This window comes from Haliotis asinina, chromosome 6, assembly GCF_037392515.1.
Source record: "Haliotis asinina isolate JCU_RB_2024 chromosome 6, JCU_Hal_asi_v2, whole genome shotgun sequence".
NCBI lineage: Eukaryota > Metazoa > Mollusca > Gastropoda > Lepetellida > Haliotidae > Haliotis > Haliotis asinina.
The window spans coordinates 23536234-23554883 of NC_090285.1; the positions used below are offsets into that span (position 1 = coordinate 23536234).

General features: G+C 39.5%; 1 protein-coding gene across 1 annotated transcript in view; it reads left to right on the forward strand.

The window, feature by feature from the left end:
* Positions 1 to 16032: 16032 nt before the first annotated feature.
* LOC137288042 (MOXD1 homolog 1-like) overlaps positions 16033 to 18650 on the forward strand; it is a 76889-nt gene continuing 74271 nt past the window's right edge. Inside the window, exon 1 of the mRNA XM_067820402.1 lies at positions 16033 to 16107. Coding sequence (XP_067676503.1) covers positions 16079 to 16107 — 29 coding nt within the window. The 5' untranslated portion in view covers positions 16033 to 16078. The remainder of the gene's footprint in view (positions 16108 to 18650) is intronic.

The following is an 18650-nucleotide window of genomic DNA, read 5'->3' on the forward strand; positions in this document are numbered from 1 at the left end:
TATACATCTATCTTTAATGTTCGTATTACGAATAGGTCTAGTATAAGAGACAAGATACCAGAGAGTCAGGCAGGGTTTAGACAGGGATATTCAACCATAGATCATATTTTTACCTTAAATGGAATTATAGAAAAGTGTCTCCTTAAGAAGAAGAAGAAATTATATGTGGCTTTCATAGACTTCAAGAAAGCCTTTGATTTTGTTGACAGATAAAAACTATGGAAATGTTTATGTAAAACTGGCATGGAAGGGAAAATGTTAAATTCAATTCTTAGTATACATCAATCTGTAAAGGCTTGTTAGATGTAATAATGACCACTTCAATTATTTTGATTGTCCAGTAGGTCTAAAACAAGGCTGTGTTCTTAGCCCGATATTGTTTTCTCTCTTCATAAGTGAACTGTCAAAGTATGGTAAATATGGCATACAACTTTTCCCTGATTTGCTAGATATTCTACAACTCATGTTTGTAGACGACGTTTTACTTATGTCAGATACTGTCCATGGATTACAAAACCAACTGAACATATTACATGATTTTACGGAACACTCCGGTTTAAAGGTTAACCTCGATAAAACCAATATTGTTGTTTTTCGAAGAGGTGGAAGTTTAGCTAAACATGAACAGTGGTTCTTAAGTGAAAACAGAATTACGGTAGTAAATAGTTATAAATACCTCGGTATCTTATTTTCCTCAACTCATAAAATGGGAAGTTGTATTGATGATTCAGCGTCGAGAGATAAGCGTGCACTAATGGAAGTTATTATTAATCTAAGTAAAGTGGGAATGATAAATAGTAATGTCTTCTTCAAAATATTCGACACGCAAATACAACCAATCTTATTGTATGGGGCAGAAATATGAGGTATAAAAACATTTGATAAATTAGAAAGAGTGCATTTAACTGTATGTAAAAGATTTCTTAATATTAACCCCCATACCCTGAATGCCATTGTGTATGGGGAATGCGGTAGGCATCCGCTTTATATTAACGCAATGTGTAAAGCATTAAGATATTGGCTGCGAGTTTTAGGTATGCATGCAAATCGGATACCTCTCAGAGTATATAAAATGCAATTATATTATTCTAACTGTGGTTACACGACTTATGCATGGTATATTCGTAAGATCTTGTTCTCACATGGTTTTGGTTATGTGTGGATGTTTCAATCTGCAGGAGATATATCCTCCTTTATTAATGCCTTTAAAAATGTTGCTATTAATATGTTTTTCCAGTCTTGGACATGTACTCTAAACAATAGCTCCAGATATTGTTTATATCGTGAATATAAAAGGTCCTGAGAAATATCTAGATTGCACTATTGACAAACGACTAAGGAATATATTTGTTAAGTTTACATGTGGTTTGTTAAGAGTAAAATGTAACGAAGGGAGATGGTTAGGAATAGATAAATCTCAGCGTTTATGTCCACATTGTAATTTAGCTACTGAAGACGAGTACCATTTTTATTCATTTGTACATTATATAGCACGCTACGAATTAAGTACCTCCCTTCTGTGTACCATCAAAATCCGAATACGTACAAATTTAGATCCCTTCTATCAACGGATAATGTAGTAGTTTTGAAAAGCTTAAGTAAATTTCTATGGCATGCATATAAATCAAGAGAAATTACATGTACAACTTTAGATAATAAATAGATATCACATAGACAGTATATGACTACCATAATATATATAATATATATTGTATGTACAGCTGTATACTCTGCATTGTATATGGGCCTGAGGCCTTCGTACTAGAAATAAACACCTTATATGCAAACATACTGCAACGTTACATGTAGACATGCTGGATCAGTGTATGAAGACATGCTGCAACGTTACATGTAGACATGCTGAAACGTAACATGTAGACATTCGGGAACGTTACATGTACTCTTGCTGGAACGATACATGTAGACATGGTGGAACGTTCATGTAGATATGCTGGAACGTTACATGTAGACATTCTTGAACGTTACATGTAGACATGCTGGAAAGTTACATGTAGACATGCTGTAGGGTACATGTATACATGCTGAAACGTAACATGTACACATACTGGAACATTCATGTAGACATGCTAATACGTTACATGTAGAGATGTTTGAACGTTACATGTACACCTTCTGGGACGTTAGATGTAGACATGTTGGCACGTACATGTAGACATGGTGAAATATACATGTAGACATGTAGATGGAGCGTTGATGTAGACATGCCAAACCGTTATATGTAGACATTCTGGAACGTAACATTTAAGTATACTCGAACTTTACATGTAGACATGCTTGAACATTCATGTAACGTTACATACTGAAACGTTATATTCTGACATGCTCTTACGTTCCATGTAGGCATTCTTAAAAGTTACATGTAGGCATGCCGGAACGTTACATATAGACATGATGGGACATTTATGTAGACATGCTGGAACGTTACACCTACACATTCTGAAGCGTTACATGTAGACATCATTGAATGTTCAATGTAGACTTGTTGTAATGTACATGTAGACATGCTGGAACGTTATATGTAGACATCGTGAAACGTTACAAGTAGAGATTCTTTAACGTTACTTATAGACATGCTGGAATGTACATGTAGACAAACTGGAACGTTAGATGTAGAGATGCGTGAATATTTCTGTAGACATGTTTTAACGTTACTTATAGACATGCTTGAATGTACATGTAAACATGTTGGAATGTACATGATGGATCATTATATGTAGACATTTTGGATCGTTTATGTCGACATAATAAAACTTACATGTCGACATGCTGGAAGCTACATATAGGTATGCTGGAGCGAACATGTAGACATTGTGGAACGTTATATGTAGACAGGCTGGAGCTTTCATCTACACATTCTGGAATGTACATGAAGACATGCTGGAACGTTCATATACAGATACTGGAAGGCACATGTCGGTATACTGAGACGTTGCATGTAGAGATTCTTTTACGATACATGTAGACATGCTGGAACGTTACCAGTACTCATGCTAGAACGTTACATGTAAACATACTGGATCGTTCATGTGGACATGTAGATGTGGCTCTAGCGTACCTATAGACGAAACGTACATGTAAACATTCTGGAATGTTACATGTAGATATGGTGGGGCATTCATGTAGACATGCTGGAATGTTACATGCTGAAGCGTTACATGTAGATGTCTTTGAATGTTCAATGTAGACATGCTGTAATGTACATGTAGACATGATGAAACGTTACATGTGCACTTGCCTGAACAGTTTTGAAGACATGCTGCATCGTTACATGTCGACATGCTGGAACGTTATATGTACACATGTGGGAGCCTACATGTAGACATCCTGGAACGTTCATGTAAACGCGCTGGAATGTACACGTGGAAAGGCCGGATCATTATATGTAGACATGCTGGAACGCTATGTGTAGACATGGTGGAACGTAACATATAGACATGCTGGAACGATGCATATAGACGTACTCAAATATACATGGAGACATGCTGGAGGGTTGATTTAGACATGCTGGAATCTACATGTAGACATGCAGAAGAGTTTATGTAGATATGCTGGACTGTAGATGTAGACATGCTGGATCATTTAAGTAGACATGCTTGAGAGTACATGTAGACATGCTGAAAAGTTACATGTAGACATGCTTGAAGATTCATGTAGATATGCTGTAACGTTACATGAGACACGCTGGAGCGTTTATGTAGATATGCTCGAATGTACATGCACGTATGCTGGAGGGTACATGGAGACATTTTTTAACGTTAGATGTAGACATTCTGGAACATTCATGTAGAGATGCTGGATGGTTTCAAGTAGACATGCTGAAACGTTACATATAGACATTCTGCTACGTTATATGTAGACATTCTGGAACATTTCATGTAGACATGCTGGATCGTTACACGTAGACATGCAGAAATGTTAGATGTGGACATTCTGGGTCGTTACATGTAGACATGCTGGAATGTACATGTAGACAAACTGGAACGTTGCATGTAGACATGTGTGAATACTTTTGTAGATATGCTTTAACGTTACTTGTAGACATGCTTGAATGTACAGGTAAACATGTTGGAATGTACAAGATGGATCATTATATGTAGACATTTTGGATCGTTTCTGTCGACATAATAAAACATAGATGTAGGCATGCTGGAAGGCACTTGTCGGTACACATGCTAGAACGTTACATGTAGACATGCTAGAGCGTTCATTTGGACATGTAGATATGCCTCTAGCGTTGCTGTAGACATGCTGAAACGTACCTGTAGACATTCTGGAACGTTACATGTGGACATGATGGAATGTTCATGTAACAGTTGTAAACATACTGGTAGGTACGTCATGGATCATTACATGTAGATCTACTGCAGGGTTCATGTAGATATGCTGTAATGCACATGTAGACAAGCTGGACTGTTCATTTATACATGCTAGAACATTCATTTTTTTATGCTGGAACGTTACATGAAGATATGCTTGAACTTTAAATGTAGACATGCTGGAACGTTACATGTACACATAGTGGAACGTTACATATAAACATGTATGTGAATGTGAATGTACATGTAAACATGCCAGAATGTACATGATGGATCATTACATGTAGACATGTAGGAACGTTGATGTAGACATGCTGCAATGTACATGTAGGCATGCTGGAATGTACTTGTACGTATGCTGGAGCGTACATGCAGACATTCTTGAACGTTACATGTAGACATTCTGGAACATTTATGTAGACATGCTGGGGCGCACATGTAGACAGACATGCTAAAACGTTACATGTAGACATTCTGGAACGTTACTTGTAGACATGCTGGAACGTTACATGTAGACATGTTGGAGCGTACATGTAGACATTCAGGAACGTTACATGTAGACATACTGGAAAGTTAAATATAGACATGCTGGAATCTATATATAGACATGATGGAAGGTGCATGTAGACATGCTGGATCATTATACGAAGATATGCTTGAACGTTACATGTAGACATGATGGAACGTTCATGTCGAAATGCTGGAACCTTACATGTAGACAACTTAGAACATACATGTAGACATTGTGGATTCCAGCATTTCCACTCGAAACTTTTCACCATGTCTACATGTGCATTCACGCATGTCTACATGTAATCATCCAGAAGGTCTGCATCAATGGTCCAGCATGTCTACATGTAACGTTCCATTATATTATGTCTACGTATAACATTCAAGCATCTTTACATGGAATGTTCAAGAATGTCTACATGTAACGTTTTAGCATGTCTTCATGTTACGTTCCAGCATATCTGCATGAATGTTCCAACACGTGTACGTGTAACGTTCCAGCATGTCTACATGTACTCTCCAGAGCATGAGTACAATGTACCTTCCAGCATGTCTACATGTAACCTTCCAACATGTGTACATGCAACGTTCCTGCATGTCTACATGTAACGTTCCAACATGTCTACATGTAATGTTTCAGCATGTCTACATAAACGTTCTAGCATGTCTACATGAACATTCCAGCATGTATACAGGCACGCTCCAACATGTCTACATGTAATGATCCAGCATATTTATATATAACGTTCCAGAACATCTACATGTACATTCCAACATGTCGACATTGAACGTTTCAAGATGTCTACATGTAGCGCTTCAGTATGTATACGTGTAACGTTCCAGCATGACTACATAAATGGTCCAGAATGTCTACATGTAACTTTCCAGCATGCCTACATGTAACTTTTTACATGTAGCGTAATAGCATGTCAACATGTAACGTTTCAGCATGTCTACATGAAACGTTACATCATGTCTACATGTATATTCCAGCATGTCTACATGTAACGTTCAAAGATGTCTACATGTAACTTTTAAGAATGCCTACATGGAACGTCCCAGCATGTCTACATGTAACATCTCAGCATGTCGACATGATTGTTCCAGCGTATATGTATATATGCTGGAACATTCATGTCGACATGCTGAGATGTTACATGTAGACATATATAGCTGTTACATGTATTACATATATATATATATATATATATTTAAATTTCACACGCCCTCAAGACTTGCCGACTCCAAGTTTGACTCCACTTGAAGAAACGGTATATATATATGTGTGTGTGTGTGTGTGTGTGTGTGTGTGTGTGTGTGTGTGTATATATATATATATATATATATATGTGCTCCAGCATCTCTACATGTACATTCCAGTGTGTCTACATGAACGTTCCAGCATGTCTACATATAATGATCCATCATGTACATTCCAGCATATATACATACATATATATACCCTGGAACACACACGTATTTCACATTGGTGCAATATTGTACAGAAATAGTGTATATATATATATACACACACACACACACACACACACACACACACACACACACACACACACACACCCACAGGGTATATTCCAGGGTATATATATGTATGTATATATGCTGGAATGTACATGATAGATCATTATATGTAGACATGCTGGAACGTTCATGTAGACACACTGGAATGTACATGTAGAGATGCTGGAGCACATACACACACACACACACACACACACACACACACATACACACACATATATACCGTTTCTTCAAGTGGAGTCAAACTTGGAGTCGGCAAGTCTTGAGGGCGTGTGAAATTTAAATTGACCTCTTTATTCTTATGGTTAATTTATGACAATGCCTTTTTTGCTTATTAGGAAATTAAAAGGCGCTTTCAACTGTTGCGTTTCTAATGGATTCCAGCACATAATGAGTTTACACTATGTACATGTATATGTAAGTGTAAAATGTTCCATACACTTACATGAACTAAATCAGTTATTCCCTTTATTGTACCAAATGCAACATAGTTCCATCTTTGTGCACAGATGTACACATAAAATATAACACAATGTATTTCACATTGGTGCAATATTGTACAGGAATATTTAAAAGTTTTAGTAAGATTCTATATAGAGGGAGGTGTCGTCAGTGTCGATTCAGGCATTCGTCCATAATAGAAGAACCAACAGACCAGTGACATGGTCTTAATACAATGCTCATCTGAATATTTGAATTTAGCATTTTTCCTTTAAACAGAATAATCTCTTGACGTCTGAATTATGAATAATAACATATATGAAAACTAATCGCCGTACAACTAACAAAGTGGAAACCTCGAAATATTACCAACATTCGATTAATTATCAACCTAACATTTCTCACTGGGGAACAAAGTGTAATTACATTTGTACTGGGTACAGGGACACTTGAAACCCGAGGACTGCCTAGTGTTCCTTATGACACGACATCGACGTGACCGGCGCAGGTAGCCTAGTGGTTTAAGCGTTCGCTCGTCACACCAACCATCAGGGTTCGATTCTTCAAATAGGTAAAATGTTTCAAGCTCATTTCAGGCGTTCCCCTCTGTGATGTAACTGTTATATTGTTAACAGCAGTGTGATACAAAAGTCACTCACATCGGTCTGAAGGAAGAACCAACTCCAGAATGCACCTTTTTGACTGGAATGTTCAGAGGATTCTTTGAGTACATCAAGGTAAAGGTGCGCTGACAGCAAAATCCAATTTCTCTATATAAGGCAATCGCCGCGTGATTCTCGACGTATGGATACACAACCATGGCGTCTCCTTCCGAGACTTCATCATAAAGCGTTCTGAAGAGTTCGTATCCCACTTCAACATCATCAGCGTACGTTGGACCCAGTTTCCATCCCCCATCGGCTTTCTGAAGAACACCATAACCGATGACGTCATTAGAAAATGTATCCACAGCTATGTACACAGAGCTGGCGCTTGTAATGATGCATTTATGAAAGAAAATAGTTCTCTTGACTGGATGTATCCGTGCATCGTACTCCTCTACACGTACAAGGAGGGCGCCAGTTACCGGAAGTACGCGAAACTTTGTGTCCAGTAAAAGTGGAATCTTGACATTCATCTTTTCCTTTGTCAACATTTGTATTTCATGTAAGGGTTTGAAACCTTCTTGAAATTTAGGATTCAGCACCATGATTGAAATGTTTTTCTCCCTACATTTTGATAGTGATGTTGTTTTCAGTTTCTTCTCGATCATTTGATTTCGATAGTCTTAATAAGTATCAGTGATGTGACACATTCAAATATTCTTTACCTTTACTTTCAGGACCGTGGACACCATCGTCCTTGGACAAAATTGGACCCTGAAGTCCCCCAGAGGCAGGGACGACTGCTACGAAAACATTCCATGGACAGAAGTGGAGCCAGGACGACTGCCACGAAGCCGACGAGTGTACTGGACAACAACAACCACCTTCTATTAAAGTACTGGAGTACTTCAGTTTGATATTCGTGTTAAATCTTGTTTTTCACGATCTACGTTTACATTTTAAAATCAGTGTGGTGAAAATCAATGTGAAATATTCTTTACCTTCTCTTGTACCACCCTTACATAATAAAGTTTCTATTGCGACTTTAATCATGAACGATATTTTTCAGTTTATTTCAAACACTCATGTATCAATTGAATGTTGATGTTCATATAAAGTTAGGAAAAGTAAACCCTGGGAAGCAGTCTTACTAACGAAAAGTAAAACCTGTCCCTCCAAAACAAAAACCTCAAATGCGGTTATTCTGGGAAAACAAGAGATTACCTAATATATAGTGAGAAGCACACTTTAAATTTATATTAGGCCTTCAGCAACCCATCCTCGCCATAAAATGAGAATATGATTGTCGTAAGAGGCAACTAATGGGATCGGGTGGTCAGGCTCGCTGACTTGGTTGACACATGTCATCGGTTCCCCGTTGCGCAGATCGATGCTCATGTTGTTGATCACTGGATTGTCGATTATATAGCTGGAATATTGCTGAATATTGCTGTAAACCCTCACCCACTCACTCACTCATCTTCTTTGGGATTCACTATATGTAAAGGGATATTGCCCATTCCCAGTCTATTAGATCTGGACTGTGTTATGAGCGAAAGAACAAATGGCGGTGAGTAGGGAGTTTAGATCTTGCATGCTTGCATTTTTCAATACATTATGGCGAAATAACTAAATGATGACATTTTCAAGTTAACAGATAGATTTCTTCACTACGTACACTGCCCATAATAGACTGGACATCTGTTCATAAATCCAACTGACCGGATGAAGACTGCAGCGTACTCATCCGTTGTTGTCATGACGACGTTGATGCCATATGACTGTGCTGTAACCATGAACACACAATATGCGACCTACTAGCTTTATAAACTTCAGGATCGTGCACAACAGAGATTGAGTACTGGGCCCCCATGATGTTTTGAGCTATATTTTAACATTTACTCGCATGCTATCATTCCCTTTGATAGTCCTCTTTTAGTCAAGCATTGGGGTAGCCCCCAGTTCCTGGAATATTGCTAAAAGCTACTTCCTTTAGACATTGATCTGTCTGCTGGACATATGCAGTAATTTTTAAACCAATAACTGACCATGTTTAACGGAATCAAAAGATTGACAGTTTATGACGTTATCATTATATTTCATACTCGGAGAATGCGAAGTAAGAGATATTTATCGCAATTACTTGAGAGTGCCAGCTGCGACACAAGGTCCTCCATGTAGACTCTGTTTCGGACGCGGGGTATCAGTGATGAGTTCAGTGATCTCCGTTGTTTAAACACGAGCCAGAGGTAAGGGTTGATCCGGTCCAGGGGATTTCCAGGCCCACTGTGAGTTAGTATAGTCTGTAAGAAGAGTATCTAGGATGTTACTATGTACACGGTGCCATCAGGTGGTTCCCAAGGCTATTGACGCCTTAGTGGTTTTCCCATTTTTCCTCAGAAACGTTTGTAGATTTTCCGAACAGCATTTATGTGAAGCCATTGTGTGTCAGCTTGACCACAGGCATGGTGCTGACCAACATGGGAACACGATATGGGCAAAGAGAAGTTAGCGCCCAAAAGGATAAATAGATATTGAAGGATATATAGGCGAGTAGGATATTCAAGGGAAACAACTCTTGTTGTGTCTTAGACAACTGGTGATCCATGTTCCTTGTGTAGTTACACAAGACCAAATGTTTTCCCATAGACTTCTATAGTAACAGTATATTTAAAAAAAACTTATATCAGGGCTATCAACAGCCATTGCATTGTACATAGGGGTACAGTCTGGCCTTTAAACTACAATAAAAAACAAAAGCAAAAATTACAGCACTAAAAGCACATCCATCCAGTAATAAAAACTGACCACAATTTTAAGTATTTAATGCTGTCATTTTATCACCATGACTTATGCTTATGTGTGTACCGGTATTTTCAATTAGCTGACATTTGGTGCGGAATGGAGGGTTGATGTGTTCCGCTTCCTGTGTTGGGAAAAATCGCCGGACAAGTTGGAGAGTGTTTGCGTTTTCTTGTAATTAAAGGGCCAGACTGTACCCCTATGTTCACGGAATGGCTGTTGACAGCCTTGATATTCCTTTCTAAAAAATATAGGGTTACTATAGAAGTCTATGGGAAAACATTTGGTGTCGTGTAACCTGTCGTGAGGAAAGGTCACCTACGTTTCCACCCTGAAGTCTGTCGTCGGGGACGTTGACGTAGAGTGCATGCATGAAAAACGGACCAGGGTCATACATCATCACAGTGTAGAGAGCATTTCCCTCCGCCGGCCACGTCACTTCCGGCAGTTCACGCAGGTCAAAAGGGGCATAGAGGAAGTCACAGCGGAGGTTGATGCAGAAATCTGCACGTGTTGTCAGTGGAACGTCCACTATCCTCCCGCAGCCGTTGTATGTCTCTGGTGTTTAACAAAGATATGAAACTGAATGTCATACATTCAGCTACACAAATAAATAACATCATCGTAGAGCCTAACATGACCTACATGATTTGCAGCATCTATAATAACACAAATATACCACAATATCGTGTTTTGTTTTTGTTTGTTGTTGTTGGTTTTTGGTTTTGTTTTTGTTTTTTGTGGTTTTTTTTTTACTGTTAAAAATACGTTTTACGCGCAACCAGAAATAGACAGGGAATCATAAATTCATTTCTTGATATGTTGAGATATAATTTGTAGAAAGAGATGAAAGAATTGTTGATCCAATAAAATAAATACATAGTATCTACAAGCAAATAGTAACACTGCATCTGTGTGTTTATGAGTGAGTGAGTATGCGTCTACGCCGCTCTCAGCAAATATTTCAGCAATATCAAGGCTGGGGACACCTGAAATAGGCTTCACGTATTGTACCCATGTAGGGAATCGAAGCCGGGTCGTTGGCGTGACGAGCGAACGCTTTATCCACTGGGCTACCCCACCACCCCACGTATGAATGAAGTATGTATAGGAGAGTGGAAGGATGTATGTACTCACGGCCGGACCCATCATCTGAAAAGATGCAGATCATACAGACTGACGTAGAAAAGAAAGTACATTGGTGCTTTAGGAGTATGTTATGGCAACAATCATATGTCTTTAAATAGACCTTTGTATTAGCATCTTTCTGCTATTCCTCACACATCTAGCAACCTTCACGTTCAGCATTTTTAACTTAGGTCAAGTAAAACGTGCAATATATATTCATCTGTTGTCCGAAACTGTGGTGTCAGTAGGAATACCGCTGCATTTCCTCAAAATATATTATCTGTGTTTATTTCATCCTGAATCAGAAACTGAAAGAGACAAGGCGCGTCACAACAAGAGAAACTCAAAGCTTACCTGGAAAAATAACGGGGCACGTGACGCTGACTACGAAGGTTAAGCCGCCATTGTCGGAGGCGTCTCCCCCCATCAGACGAGACAGGAGGGAGGTTCTGAATGGTTCAGTGTTTCTACACATGGGACTGTCGTTTCCGGGTGGACAATCAAAATCATATCTCGTCCCAAACCAGTAGGCTGATTCGTTGGTGTAGAGGGACCTCACACTCTCAACACGCGTCATCTGGGCGTTAACATCTGCAGGGCGTTGGATTAAAAGAATGAAAGTACATACTTTGACCAGTTAGTGAATACTTAAGTGCATGCGATAAACCTGTTAAAGACGTCTATTATCACTTAAATGTATTTGCACAACACACTCGCTTTCCTTGAATAACATGCTTTGATCCCATTTCGTCAAGCCTGGGCAGATATCACATTCCCATATTGGGCTATCACTCTCAAAACGAAGGGATGAGAGTAGCAGCATCAACAAACCCAATACAGTTTTCTCGGCGCATGAAGGTACTTCCGAAATATAAAAGTAGGAATTTGAAAAGAAGGGATATTACTAGTACACACTAGAGGTGTTTCGATTAATTGAAATAATCGAAGGTTGGTTGCAACGAACAAGCAATCGATCACATTTTCTAAAGATCGAACACAAACAATTTTGGACCTTTCAGTGTTTGAAACGCTTGACGTATGCTAAAAGTTGCCAGTGTTCGAAAACGTCTTTAATTCTTAAACACTTCACTTCGCTCACTGAAAATTCATGACTGAATATTTCTTGAAGACTCCAGAGAGTTTATGTTCGTGACATATTCGTTATTTGCGTCATTTAACATCGGATGTGAAATTCGCTGAGTTTCAAAATTAAAAATAAAATTAAAAAAATATATATAAATAAGAACACAAGAAAAGGCATGTTATTATTCTTTATACTTATCTGCATCAACCGCCTGAACAGGAAATCTGAATCTTACCAGATTTTCTCGATGATTGCTCGTTGGTAATGAACCAATCGTCAGTGATGAAATTTCAACCAGTTTTCAACACCAGTAAATACACAAACGTATAAAAAATATGTCGAAAGGAATCGATGTTGTTATTTTTATAGATTTCTTTGCATTGCAAAATTTCAAATAAAATATAAATAGATACTCTGCGTTAATGAACAAATATACGCTAAATGTATTTTGCTTACAATTGAACATATTACTCTTCTCTAGACTGATCACGTTACTAAGAATTGTTTCAAATTGTTGGTTAATGGATAAACGAGACACAGTCTCCCGCTCATGAACGGCTTGGCTGTGCGGTGATTTATCGTGCATGAGACCTAAAATATGTTAATACTTTAGCAGAGTAAACTTAAAAAGTCCGAGTCATGATGAATGCCTGATGTTGCAAGTGTCGCATGTTGACCTTTAGTCTTTTTTTTAAGGAGGATGCACTCTGTGAGTAATTAGGTTGTGCTAAGTACAGCGGAATCAGCGATTACAAAAAGGCTTAATAGACCCTTTACCTTTCAGCACTCGTAACAGCGCTACGTACGCTAAAGACCAGGCTGTGTCAATACTAAGACGAATCGAACCATATCATAACAGGACGAGTATAACGTCAAAGTTGTGACACAAAAGACGCTGACATATCAAAATATCATTTCAGCGATACCCATACAAAAGACTAATAATGCTTGGCATTGAGCACGATGTTAACACGTGTGTGTGTGTGCGAGCGTGCGCGCGTGTGTGCGTGTGTGCGCGGGTGTGCGTGAGTAGAGGGAAGGGGGTACATTGATGCAGTAAAGGACACAAAGGGCCTTGTTAATTTAACAAACCGTTATTTGCAAAGAAAGCAGGCAATTTCCTCATCATTCATATTTATATCATCAGATGTACAGTGGAACCTGTCTAATCCGGCACTCATTGGGACTGGGGAAATAATCCGTTTTAGAGAATGTGTCGGATTGCAGAGCTGATGATAAATGGACAAGCCACGAAAGGGACTTGGATTTTATGCCGTTGTTGACAACTTGCTGATGCTGGTTTTCACAGCTTCCACTCTATAACGCAAGCATCTGTATAAAAGGGAGAAGTAGATACACCATCTGACAATTATTTTCACCGTCATTTAGGAATCGATTTTAATCGGAAGTTTGGTGTCAAAGAGTAACAAAGTGTCCAGTTCTTCAGATAGTCATCGGTTTACACCGGTTGACCAGGTGTTTGACGTGTCTTGAACCTAAGAAAATGGAGGAACCTCCACGTGCACTGGTCAGATGTTGTGTCTCACAGACGAACCCATACAACATTCGTCCCACACAAGCGGGGAAGCTTGTCCTAATTCTTCAATCTAGACATGCGCAGAGAGCGGTAGAATAGGACGACTGACTGCCCAATTCTCAATGCAAACGTTGTATCACCTTTTGATAACCATCCTCTGCCGACCACACCTGTCTGTGTTGACGACGGCGTGAAACAACATGGTTTTTGAAAGGTAACGGCTCTCACCAGGACGTCAATACTATTCAATGGCCGGATTTTGAAACTTCCTTAGCATCCCGGGTCGCAAGATGGAACATCTAAACCAACGAGTGGCCAGATTACAGGGATTGGCACAACCATGGCACCGATAGAGCTGACACTGTGACCATCATGGCACCGCGGGATTAGAACAATCATGGCACAAAATTACCATCAGATGTCTGAATGTAACACACACGACAATCTTGTCACAGGGAGTAGTTCTTCTTCAATATATATGTCTTTTGTAACAACAACTTATCAGCAACGTTAATGTTAAGGACGCCCACCAGCTACATGCACAGGTCATGCACCAATATTGTCAATACAACATACACGGAGGGTTACCAATGTTAAAATTACCTAAATTTAATGACTGTTGTTCGATTATTTTTCTATGCCATAAATTTGGAGACAGCGGACAGATTATCAAACGCCTTGCCCAAAATATTAGGGGGTGTCTACTGTCTAGTGTCTTTTGCAGTTATACAAAACCGTGGGTATATTAAGGGGAGTCATGCTCAGGTATTACACTGCCATAAAATATCTTGAAAGTTAATTTAGTGAATATAATAATTTATGTGTTAAACAATGTCTTTAAATTCTTCATTATGAATATAGAACGTCAGTGCAACATTCTTCATTGTGAACATAGAGCGTCAGCGCAAAATTCTTCATTATGAATATAGAACGTCGATGCAAAAGTATTCATTATGAACATAGAACGTCAGCAAAATTCTTCATTTTGAATATAGAACGTTAGTGCAAAATTCTTCAGTATGATACAGAGAGTCAACGCAAAATTCTTTATTTTGAATGTAGAACTTTAGTGCCACAGAATGTCCTGTCTCCACATTCTCAAGAAGCAAGTATATGTAGGGATATAATGTGTGGCTGAGTCGGTTAGCGGGCTCACTTTGTGTCCTGGCGATTAGGGGCCTGACTGTGTGTGTGTAGGTTCGAATCCCGGATGGGACTCCACCTTACAAAGTACCACAATCTGCACTTTAGTGGGAAGGTGTAATCGCAAATATAACATGTTATATTTGGCCACTTTCCAGATGACATTGTGTTATTGTATTTAATAGGAATATAGCTGTGGAAATGATAGAAGATAGAAAATGATTACTAAAAATGAGTGATGACACAAGGTACTAGCTGTATATCTAACACTTTGAGGATAGGGTCGCCAACACTTACATGAGATGGCTGTCAACAGGAGAGCCAGAAGGACGGATACAGCGGCCATGGTCGGATCTTGGTGTGAGTCAGACTCATTATAACCACACCATAGCTCTCGCTACCGCTAAACAAAGATCTCAAGACATCCCACTACGGGTTACGTGAAACCGACCTTTCAGCCAACATATCACAAAAACCTCTCCAGATGTGGGAAATTACAGTTGGAATGCGCTCTGTTGAAAACGGGGTAATTTGAACGTTTTGGAATTATTTTCTTTTCCTTAGGGAGGCGGGGTAGCCCAGTAGTAAAAGCGTTAACTCTTCACGCCATACCCGGATTCGATTCTCCCACATGGGTGCAGTGTGTGAAACCTATTTCTGGTGTCCTCTGCAGTGCTATTGCTGGCTTATTGCTGAGTGCGACATAACAGTAACCTCACTCATTCGTTTAACTCTGTCTTATGAAGATTCAGGTTAGCAGCAGCAAACCCCTTTACAAACACACACATCCCATTATCCTACTGCACAATAACAAAGCCGTATCCTGTAGTCAAAAAGTATGTCGTGATCTCTTTGACTAGGACAGATCACATGAAGTCACGGTCTGTTTGACGAGACGTTCATACCTACTGCTACTGAGCCTCACGTCATTAAAGCCGACGTGCCTTCAACCATGCTGGATGCACTTCTTCTCTCGTCCAGGTAGGGCGCCATTTACCTTACTTTACTGCTTTACTGTTAAGAAGGAAGGGTAACAAGTAAAATGTTTTTACGGCACAGAAACACGGACATGACATTGAGCTGTTCTGAAGGTAAGCACTTACCTAATGAATATCATTACCGTATGGAATACTTGAAGATGGATTCGTGAAGGTCAGTCAAGACACCTGCTGCATTTAGACAAGACCACGATTAGGCTACGATAGGAACGATTCAGATATGTTTTAAAATTGTAACTCTTGTTATAAAGCGACCCGTGAAGGTCCCGGGGTAGAAAAGGCCTTCAGCAACCCATGCTTGCCATAAAGGCGATTATGCATGTCGTTAGAGGCGGATAATGGGATCGGGTGGTCAGGCTCGCTGACTTGGTTGACACATGTCATCGGTTCCAAATTGCGTAGATCGATGGTCATGTTGATGATCACTGGATTATCTGATCCAGACTCAATTATTTACAGACCGTGCGGCGTAAAACTAAACTCACCCACACTATAAAGCGTGATAGATCACAGATCCAAATTGTGGTGATCTCCATGATCATGAGGCATATTGATAATCGTTTCAAGATATTATAAACATGTTCAATAATTCGCCACGATCGTACCGATTTTTTAAGCTATCGTTTGATAACGACGCAGTGCGTGGACATCAGAACAAATCGTATAAGAGCGTGGAAAAGCATGAAAAGGCGCACTGGAGCATAACGGGATGATCGTAATATATCGTAATAACAATAATCAAATGTCTATTTCTAGTGGCCCACGATGTTGCCAAGATGCACTATGATCTATAAAGATCCTTGTACATAATCTATCTCGATATAATACTCAACGGATTTCTATGAGCTTTTTAACACGCCTATTACGATTACCGTCCATAATCTATCACAATCTTTTAGGATCTGTTACGCTCCCTGGTGCTGAGACACGTTCTAGTGCGCTTTGTGTGTTTTCTCATAAATAGTGCCACCCTGCCAGACGAAATACATAGCGATCCAACCGCATGCCGTGTCACACTATTTTATCACTATTTTCATTGTAGAATATAGGAGATGTGACCAAACAAGGGCAAGGGGTTCACAATATCGTGTTTAATCGCACTTCTTTGTGTACAGTACAGCTTCAGAGTTTAAGTTAGTAAATCTAAAAAGTTCATAATAGAGGTCTTCAAAGCCATCATTTAGGTCCTCAAGAACAAAGTACTCAAGTGCACAAAAAACTGACAAGGAGTGGAAGGAGGTTTCTAAAGTTTCAGAAAATTGAGTACCAGGGCGGGTACAAAATTCGTGTCAGGGTGGCTTTACTGGTTCGTCATGGCGAACATGTTTAGAGACAGTCTTCAGTAACAACACACACCAACTGTAGCTATTGTATACTAAGGACATTCGTTGAATACCTAAGAAAGTGTGATGGGGTATCTTCACGGTCGAGAACACACGTCTGTTACGTGACCCTGATGTTGTATGTTCACATTCTATAAAAAGCAAGACACACTTGTGATCGGACCATTAAGCGCATGGCGAGCAATTTAACTTCTTTCTTAAACTACGAAATCGAAGAAATGATGTGGAATAGAACGTTCCATTTTGATACAAAGTATGGATTCACAATTAAACGAAATATGTGACATCTCCTCTGTTGTAAGTAAAAGAAATTAACTGTCCATTGTTAGCGCTAACTGTAAAGTTAGCACTGAATCAAAACATTTGAACTCTCTCATAAATAACGTTAAGATCTTAATCATTGAAAGTCTTTCCACGTCGTTATTAATTAATCATAGCGTGATGGTTTGAAGATCAGACGACCCACCGATGTGACACCACTTGGTTGTCGTGATGTGTTAGGAGTCGTAATTGGAGTCAATGTTGTGGTTGTTGGATGCAATGATGTCTCCATCCTCACTTGAGCAGCTGGACTGGTAGAGGAGCTTGTAGGGGGACTAGGAGCCTCCTGCCGTGAATTCAGTTGATGAGGTATCATGTCTCTTGTTCTGCCTATACTCTGCATCTTCTGCTGTCTTCATATAGTATGATCTTAGAGTTTTCTGTGACCGTTGCCGGAATCCACCGTCTCCCTTGTCTCATCCTGATGTTGTCGTTGTTCTGGAAGTCAGCTCCGCTGTGTGCAGATCGATCATAGTAAAACATCTGATTGTCCTCGGAATCTGATAGCGCTGTGAAGACTTTGTTACATTCTTGTGTCTCAGATATCAACAAGCTAGTTTTGCACGGAAGATTATCTCGCAGTCTCCGACGATGCGATAGTGTTGCGATGGAGAGCACCCTGTGTCTCCTATGGGAGTATTCCGATAGGCAAGCACCGACAAGTATGGATCCGACGCACTCTGCTTTGCTTTTGTTAGGAGTCGTTTCACTGTTTGCACAGACTTCTCTGCCAGACCATTAGCCTGAGGATATAGTGGTGGCGAAGTCACATGAACAATGTTCCATGAATCAGCAAAATGTCTGTCTGAGCACTGTGGTCCATTATCTGAAATGATCATGGAACGTATGCCATACCCGATTA